The sequence below is a fragment of the Suricata suricatta genome, chromosome 8 (assembly GCF_006229205.1).
Source record: "Suricata suricatta isolate VVHF042 chromosome 8, meerkat_22Aug2017_6uvM2_HiC, whole genome shotgun sequence".
NCBI lineage: Eukaryota > Metazoa > Chordata > Mammalia > Carnivora > Herpestidae > Suricata > Suricata suricatta.
This window is the reverse complement of record NC_043707.1, coordinates 33989839-33998990: the sequence shown is the minus strand read 5'-3', so window position 1 is coordinate 33998990 and position 9152 is coordinate 33989839. Positions and strand designations below refer to the sequence as shown.

The 9152-nt window shown below is 54.9% G+C and overlaps 1 protein-coding gene across 1 annotated transcript in view; it reads right to left on the bottom strand.

The window, feature by feature from the left end:
* The window catches only part of ZNF853 (zinc finger protein 853), a 73619-nt gene that overhangs the window by 47648 nt on the left and 16819 nt on the right, over nt 1-9152 (bottom strand). The window contains exon 5 of the mRNA XM_029947089.1: nt 293-313. Coding sequence (XP_029802949.1) covers nt 293-313 — 21 coding nt within the window. The remainder of the gene's footprint in view (nt 1-292; nt 314-9152) is intronic.

The window sequence follows — 9152 nt, the reverse complement described above, 5'->3', positions numbered from 1 at the left end:
CCGGGGCCAGGCCGGGCCTGCGCGCCCCGCGCTACACAAAGTGACGGCCCCGGAGCTGCGCGGCGGCGGCGCGTGGGCACCGGAAGTGCCGCCGCCGGGCCCCGCCCCGCCCGCGCCCACGGGGGGCACTTCCGGTCACGTGGGGTCGAGCGCGGCTCCCGGAGGGGGCGTGCGTGGAGTGAAAGAAAGTGCCTCTCGTGCGCGGGAGGGCGCTCTGAGCCCTGGTGCCTGCCCCCGCCCCTGGGGACCGCGGTGTCGTTGTCCCGCGACCCCGACCCAATCCCTGGGGAACTCCAGCGCCTCCTGTTCCGAGACCCCATCCCACCCCCTAGACACCCCAGCGCCCCTTGCCTCCACCAAGGTACCCAGTCCTGGGAACCTCAGCGCCCCCTGCCCGGACTGGAGACCCTGGCCCCCTGCCCCAACCCAAGACCCTGACCCCACCCCCAGACACCCTATGACCCCCAACTCCAAGACCCTGGCCCAAACCCCTGGACACCCCAACCCTGCCCTCTCCCTGGAGTCACCCGTGACATTTCTCTCACCTGCCAGCCTGTCCCCTCCCCAAGCCCAGTCGGGATTCCTAATTCAACCAAGATTCAGGGAGTGCCAACTGAGAGCCAGACCGGACCTAAGCCCACCCCAAACTTAGGACCCTCTCCAGGTGCTGAAACTTGGAGGCAGGCGATGACCAATGGAGGAGCCTCCTGGAGGCATCCATCCGGCGGCGTGCCACGACCCAGACAAGGGCAGGGGCGCTCCCTCGCAGGTGGTGGACAAGTGGGACTGTAGCAGGTGGGCCCGGTGTCCACTGCTCATGGGCACTGCTTGCAAGACCACTAGTGCCTGTAGGACCAGTGCTGCTAAACGTGGGGGTTTTATCCAGAATGGACGAGGGTGAGGACCCAAGGTGCGGAGGGCAGCAGATTGGAGCCTTCACACAGGGATTGTAATCAGTACCGCGAGGAGGGCACCCTCTGAGACAGGAAAGGTCCCCCAAACAGAAGGAGGTACAAACCATAGGTGACTGCAGGAGCTGTGAGAAGCTGAGGTCGTTGGACTCAGGGTCCACTTGCAGTCCCCAAAACCTGTCTGCACCCACCCCCAGCGGCAAGGCTGGAGTCTGAGATCTTGGCCCCACAGAGGTCCAGGCCCTTTTCAGCCTGGCTCCAAGCCCCGGGTCAGGAATGGTGTGGCCTGGCTCCTTCCCCTCAGGGAAAGGGGAGCGACTCGAATGGAGGCCCCAGAGACTGGTACCTGAACCTGAATGGGCGAGGCAGGGAAGCCTCCCCAGCCTAGGGAGAGCTGGAGAAAGTGTAGATGGGGTCACCCAGTGGGAGCAGCAGATGTGAGGAGGGGTGAGAATACCCCAACCTTGTCCTCCCGACCCTTCCTTCCAGCACTGCCCATTGGTCAAATCCACTTGTACTGTGGGGGTACAAGTGGCGTCCTGGGGCCACAGCCACAGTCCAATGCCTAAAGCTAGGCAGAAAGCATATGGGGGGGCCAAGCAGAACCAACAGTTCAATTCCTGCCTTAGAATCCCTCCCCCCCTCTGCCCCCTTGTCAGGCAGGGACCCTGTATCACCTTGGCATCTGCTCAGCTCTCTTCTTGGCCTGTTTCCACCTGATGCCTAAACCAAGACCTGATTTCTTCCCCTCCCTTCTCTGAAGAAATTTCCAAAGGCATGGAGTCCACCAGACTCTCCCCACTCAGCTCTGAGTCTCTGTTGTCCCCCCTCCCCCTACTGGGCACTCTCTATTTCCTCCCCTCTCTGAGGATCTCTTCTCCCCACCCCCTGGAGCCTCTCCTTCCTCCTGCCCTGTGATGGGAAGAGTCCCCCAAAGCTTGTCCTGGGGCACCTGGGTGGCTCAGTCGGTTGAGCATTGGGCTTTGGTTCAGGTCATGATCTTGCAGTTCGTGGGTCTGAGGCCCGCGTCGGGCTCTGTGCTGACAGCTCAGAGCCTGGAGTCTGTCTTCAGATTCTGTGTCTTCCTCTCTCGCTGACCCTCCCCTGATAACACTGTCTCTCTCTCTCAAAAAAAAAAAATTTAAAAAAATTAAAAAAAAAGCTTGTCCAGCCCAGTTCACCAAGTTGTGTGGCCACACAAAGGCCCCGAAGTCCACCACCCAGTCGGCGTGTCTGAGGTTAAAGTTAGGCTTGGGACACTTCCCCCCAGGGGTGCGTCCGCTGTCCCACACCTGTGGCTTCAGAGGCAAGGCATGCTCAGGTAGACAGCCCGCTATTGAATAAATCGAATCCTCTACTCTTAGGACCTCGCCTGACCTGGTTCCTTCCAGCTCAGCTCTTCAAGGATCCGGACTGGGTGCTCTGGTATGAGCCTTGCCAACCACCTCAGACCAGCCACACCTCTCCCAGTGACCCTCCCCCTGGGCCCCATGTCACCCTTGTCTTACTAAGGAGCAGTGCTAGGCTGTCCCAAATAGGTTACACTGGGGACTCTTATGTCCTGAAGTCACCTGGCCTTGACCTTTCCAGCCATCTAGGCCCAGAGCTGCTAGAGTTTGGAGGTGGCTACCCTAGGGCCCGTAGGCATGGAATCCAGTCACGACTGTAGGGCAGGGTCCCTGCCAGGTGGGTCTCTCTTCACATGGGTGCTGGAAACCCAGAGACCCAGGCTCCGGCCTTGACTTCCCTGCTCCTCTCCCTTTTACTCCATCACACGGTGATGTTTGAAAGCTGCTTGGGTCCTGGTCCTGGTCAAGTCCTGGCCATTGGCAATCTCTGGCCACCTCCTCTTGTGGGTTCTCAGGGGCTCAATGGCACTCCCGCTCTGAGGCCAAGAGTCTTTTATCCCTGCTTTTCGCTTATTCTCAGCGGGGATTCCCTCACACACCCACACACCCGCCGCCCACACGAGTGCAGGGCCCTGGGCTCACACCTGTTCTCGAAGCAGTCAGGCCCTGCTGTCTAGGGGGTGGGAGGGGCAAGGAGGCGGAGCCTTCACCTGGGCCCCTGACTCAACAGGCCCCAAGAGTTTGGACCGTGGATTGAGGCATCAAAGCCGAAGGGAGGTTCCCTGGCTGAGTGGGGAGAGAAGCGAGCAGCAGTGGAGACCAGCAAGAGCTTAAATGGTGCCCGGACTCTGCTAAGAGGCTGTCCCCACCCACCTGGAGATGCCATTTAGGGCCATTTGAATTTACTGTTGGGGGGGGGGGCGGTGCTCAGAACTCAGAACTGCAATCCTGCATGGCGGCGACAGAGAACTCTCTCATAACAAGTATAAATGCAAACAAGGTATCAGTGTTCCGTGTTAGAGGTAATTGGGAATCGAGAGGGATTTGGTGCTTCAAGGGGCAGCTGGGGGACGGGAAATAGGAGGGACCTCAGGGGATGGGACCCAGTTCCAGCAGAGGCCTCTGCCCACATGAGTCACCTGTGGGGAGAGGTGCAGGAAGCGGGAGAGCAAGCAGGCCTGGCTCAGGGGCTGGTCCACCCTCCCAGCTGCTTACAAGCCAGAAGGACGGAGAGGAGAGTTGTTTGGCAGCATGGCGCAGGCAGAAGGCCTGCCGAGGCCTGTGCATCCTGCAAGAGCAGTAACAAGAACAGCACGGACCCGAAATGGACGTTGCCCAACCAGCAACTGACCTGTTGTCAGCAGCTCTTGCCCCAGAGGGTACTGGGAAGAGGCTGGCAGAGGTGAGCTGGGCACAGGGGTAGCCGCAACCCCTCCCAGACACATGGGGCTAGCCTCGGCTGGAGCTTCTCTTGCACTATGCGACCTGCACTGGTCTCAGGGACAGCAGTCAGAGACACTGAGCCTCTGGGCACAGAGAAGAGCAAGTCACGAGCAAGAGGTACACCCTGCAGCCATGGGCCAGGTGCTGGGGGAAGCGGAGGTGGGACAGGTGGCATTTCAGCCAAGCTTGAAAGAGGGCCAGAAGCCGGGAGGCTGTAGGGCAGCAAGACCTGGCCTGCACAACAGGAGGCAGGGAGTTTGGGGCCCGTGGAGGAATCAGGCAGTCCTGTGGCTGGAGACTCAGACCTCTGTAAGGCCAGAGGTGGGTCATGATTTATCAGGATGGGTGGGGGCCTTGGCAGGGATCCACAAAGTGTGTTAGTCCATTGGAGCTGTTATAACAAAGATAACTACAGACTGGTGGGGGAGGGGGGCTGAGACAACATTTATTTCTCATGGTTCTGAAGATGGAGCCCACGATCAAGGCGTTGGCAGGTTCAGTGTCTGGTGAGAACGTGCCTCCTAGTTTGTACCTGGCACTCTGGCTGTGTCCTTCAGTAGAAGGGGCAAGGGGGATCTCTGAGGACCCTTTTATAAGGTCACTAATCCAGGGGCACCCAGGGGGTTCAGTCAGTTAAGCCTCTGACTATGGCTCAGGTCAAGACCTCGAGGCTTCTGAGTTTGAGCCCTGCTTCATTCAGGCTCAGTGTTGACAGCTTAGAGCCTGGAACCTGCTTTGATTCTGTTTCCCTCACTTTCTCTCTCTGCCCTTCCCCCACTTGTGCTCTGTTCCTCTCTCCTTCAAAAATAAATAAACATTTTTTAAGTTTATTTATTCTGAGAGACAGGTAGAGAGGAAGAGAGAAAAAAGCCCAAGCAGGCTTCGCAGGGTCAGCACAGAGCCCATTATGTGGCTCGAACTCACCAACCGAGAGATCACAACCTGAGCCAAAAATCAAGAGTCAGACACTTAACCAACTGAGCCACCCAGGCACCCCTCAAAAATAAGTAAACATTAAAATATTTTCAAAATATGGGCACTAATCCTGTTAAGTGAGGACCCCACCCCCATGACTGAGTTACCTCCCAAAGGTCTCACCTCCTAATGCCATCACATTGGGGATTAGGTTTCAACATATGAATCAAGGCCAGAGGGGGGGCATTGAGGTGGGGGCCCCAGATGTTTATTTAGTTCATAGCACAGGGTGACAGAGACCAGCTGCGGAAATTGGGATTTCTGCTGTCCGGGGGGAACCTGATCAGTCTGGGAACATTCCTGGGTTCTTTGAAGAGCCTTGACACCAACTGTAAGGGACTCTGCCCTTCATCCTTCCAGAGGGAGCCCCTCCCCACCCCAGCCCAACCCCCACCCCCAACATCACACACACTTGCCCGGTTGGTGCCGAGGCCAGCTGGGAGGGCAGAAAGGGGGAGCAGGCAGACATGACAAGAGTGTCCACTTAACAGGAGCAGAGGGTTGAATCCAGGCCCCCACAACAGAGCAGAAAGGAACAGGCAAGAGTGGGGTCTAGACCACAGAGAGACAGGGCAGAGGGTGGTAATGGAGATGCTTTCCTTGACCAAACTTTTTGTGGGAGCTCAACTCAGGCCCTGACTTCCAGCTTCTGTGTCTGTGTCACCCAGTTTTAGCAAAAATCTGGTCACGTCAGTTTAGCCAGAATTCTCACCCTTGATATCTGATCACTTTCCATATCTGTCATGGTCCTCACTACTCACTCCCTGCAGCCCCTCTTCCCCTCCCCTCTTCCACCATACCCCCTTCTCCACTCCCCCCCCCACCCGTGATGTCTGATCACCCCTGGCCTTCCTTCAGCAAGAATCCTGTCAGGTCTATTTAACCAGAATCCCCCTACCCCTGTTGTTTCCTCCATCTTAGTAAATTTCATCCACCAACTCCCCTGACCCCACTCCTTGGCTGTAAGTCTTCACTTGTCCTTGCTGAAACCAGATTTTGGTCCAGTGCTATTCTGAGGTCTCTTTTCCCCTATTGCATTAGTCCCTGAATAAAATCTGGTTTTAAGGCTTTAACTACTGTCTGGCTCTGCTTCTTTTCAGCAGTGGCGCTTCTGCTCTCTCCCCAGGCTGGGTATGTGGGGCCTGGGCAGGAACTTTGGTCAGCACCCCTGTGTGCCAGGCTTCTTGCCCGAAGGAGCCCAGGAGGGCTTCCCGCAGGAGGAGACACTTGAGCAAGTCAGCAAGTCTGAGAGCCGAGTTGGAGTGAGCCCCGTCCAGACAAGGGACCAGTCCCTGGAGGCAGTGGCATGCCTATAGGTGGGTCTGTGCAGAGACAGCACCAGCCCCAAGCACCCGGGGACCTCACAGAATTCCAAATGCACCCGCATGCCGCCTCCCTCCCTCCCACATGCCTGTGCTCCTGCTGGTGAGCCACAGGAAGGCTGACACACAGAATGAGCTTCTTGACAAACACTGGGGGTGCTGACAGCCTCCTCATGGCCATCATCCCCTGGGAGGGCCGCTGGTAAACTCGCCTTCATGACTACATCTTTACGGGCACCCAGACTTACAGATACACAACAGTAACATGGAAGCAAAAGTCTAGGATTTGGGGGACACCATTTGATTTCTTGCATTTTTTAATGTGTTTTTAAATGAATTACTTCTGGGGCGCCTGCATGGCTCAGTCACTTAAGGACTCAGCTTTGGCTCAAGTCCTGATCTCATGGTTCACAGGTTAAAGCCCCACATTGGGGTCTGTGCTGGCGGCTTGGAGCCTGGAGCCTGGAGCCTGCTTCGGATTCTGTGTCTCCCTCTCTCTCTCTGCCCCTCCCCCACTCATGCTCTGTCTCTCTCTCTCTCAAAAAAAAATTTTTTTTTAAATAAATTAGTTACTTCTCCAGGTGGATTGGGGAAATCTGTCGAGATTGAGTTCAGGAACGGGTAACAGGAAGGCCTGCCTAAGCAACAGTGTTTGCAAACCTGTCCTCGGGTCCAGGGCTCCTCCAGCAGCCCTCCAAGGCCGTGGATGACCTTTCTTCACCACTCCCTCCCCCACTCATTCCTTCCCTCCCCTACCTGGACCTAGCCACTCAGCAGACTCCGAAGCCACGCTGCGGGGGCAAGAGGCAGAAACCATCAGTGCACAGATTAAATGCCATTGTTCAAATTGGATTTGTGTTTACATATTTATTTATTGCGCCACTGATTGTTTACTTATTCCTGAAACAGAAAGGTAAGTTGGGAGTAAATTGGGGTGGTAAGTCAAGTTTTAGGGCCTGGCAGAATGTGGTAGGAAGCAGCCTCAAAGATTTTTTAATTTTTATTTTATTTTTAAATTTTTTAATGTTTATTTATTTTGGGGAGAGACAGAACATGAGAGAGGGGAGTGGCAGAGAGAGAAGGAGACACAGAATCTGAGACAGGCTCCTGGCTCCGAGCTGTCAGCACAGAGCCCGACATGGGGCTCGAACTCACAAACCGTGAGATCATAGCCTGAACCAAAGCTGGATGCTTAACCAACTGGGCCACTAAGGTGCCCCTCAAAGATCTTTTTAAAAGGGCCAAAGAGAACCTGCAAAGCCTTTTGTTCTGAGGTAAGGAATTCTGATGTCCCCTGTTCTCGTGTCCCTTGCCCACGTTGGGCGCCACTTGTCGTGTCCCTTGCCCCGGCTGGCGGGGCAGTAAATCCTTGCGGGTTCGTTCCTGAGGGAGGGAGAGAGAGTAGGGCAGGAAGGGGAGCACAGAGAGTGAGGCAAGACAAGCGTTTTCTGATCAAGCCCCCGTTTATTAAGAAAATAATCCACCTATATGGGATTTGGGGCGGGAAACTGACCCAGGTTGGTTGCCAGGTAACAGAGTCAAATGATTATTAGAGAAAGGGGAAACCGAAACTGAAACTCCGAACACAGCATCAAAGGAAGTGCCCAGACTTTCGTCTGCAATACTGGGCAGGGGAAGATTAGTGCTGCATAAACCCGAATGCGGTTTGATCTTTTGTTCATTTTGGCTTTTCTTGTCTGGCCCAGTATGACTATCTCTGAATCCTGGACCACGAAATGCACTCTCCTAGCCTCCAGATGTAAATCTTGTTTTTTTGGTTGCTCCCTGGAGAGCGATATGTCCTTGCCTGAGGCAGCCAAAACTTGGCAGCTCCCAACACCCTGTAGGTCATGTGGGACCGAGACGGCTTAAGGGGGTGCTGGGGAAAGACTTCCCGGGACTCTAAATTCTGACCTGGGCAGTTGTCACCTGGTGGCTTTTCCCGTGGCTTCCGCTCCGTGTCCTCTGACGGCATCACTGATGGCATCACAGAGAGGTCCTCTCTGCAGGCCCCAACACCTGTCCCGCACGTGCTGCCACCCTTTAAGCAAACCTGGAGCAGGCCTCGAATCCAGTGCTTTTGCTGGGCACCGGGGTCCCCCCTAATTTGACGACACCGTTTATGTTCACAGCTGCTCTCTATCAGTGTCAGACTGACCCGGGTTTCCACGTGCTTGTTTACCGTTTTAAAAGCCATGACATACACTTCCAGTGTCAGGTCCAACCTGGAAGGGGCTGCAGGCCACTGCTCCATCCTCAAAACAGGAAAAAAAAAAAGTGGAAATGAACAACTTGTCTCAGATCCTTCAGAGAATTGAGGTCAAAGCTCAAACTGCTGCCCCGAACCTGGGAGAGACAGATGGCAGACGCAGAAAATCACAGCTTCCTGGAGTAGAAGCCCAGGAGCAGAAACGGCCCTGGAGCCAGTGCCCAGACAGGGAGACTTAAACTGTACATGATCGTTGGTTAGAAACTCAACCAGGACTCATTTCACACTTAAAAACTCCCCCCAGGGGAGAGGGGGTCCTGTTAGGAGAGCCCCCACTTTCATAAGTTTTACCTCCAGGAGCCCCAACAGGTTCTCACAGTGAAGATCAAAGAAAAATCTCAGACTTCCAGCAGGGGTAGGGGACATGGAGCCATTTTATTTATGTTTTACTTTTTTTATTTCAGAGAGAGTGAGAAAGGGAGTAGGGGAGAGGGGCAGGGAGAAAGAAAATCTCAAGCAGATTCCGGCTCAGCGAGTAGCGTGAGGCAGGGCTGGATCCCATGACCCTGGGGTCATGACCTGAGCCGAAATCAAGAGTCAGACATTCAACCTACTGAGTGAGCCACCCAGAAGGCCTGAAGGTATCTTTAAGTACATCCAGAGTACTCTGCTCTTTTTTTTTTAAGTTTGTTTATTTATTTTATTTTGAGAGAAGGAGAAAGAGAGATACTGGGGGGGGGGGCAGAGAGAGAGAGAGGGAGAAAGAATCCCAAGCAGGCTCTGCACCATCAGCACAGCGCCTGATGTGGGGGTCGAACTCACAAACTGTGAGATCATGACCTGAGCCAAAGTCAGTTGCCTAATTAACAGCCACACAGGTGCCAGCACTCTGTTCTTCTTAGCAGAGTCTGTTCTTTTTTTTTTTTTTTTTTTTTTTTTTTTT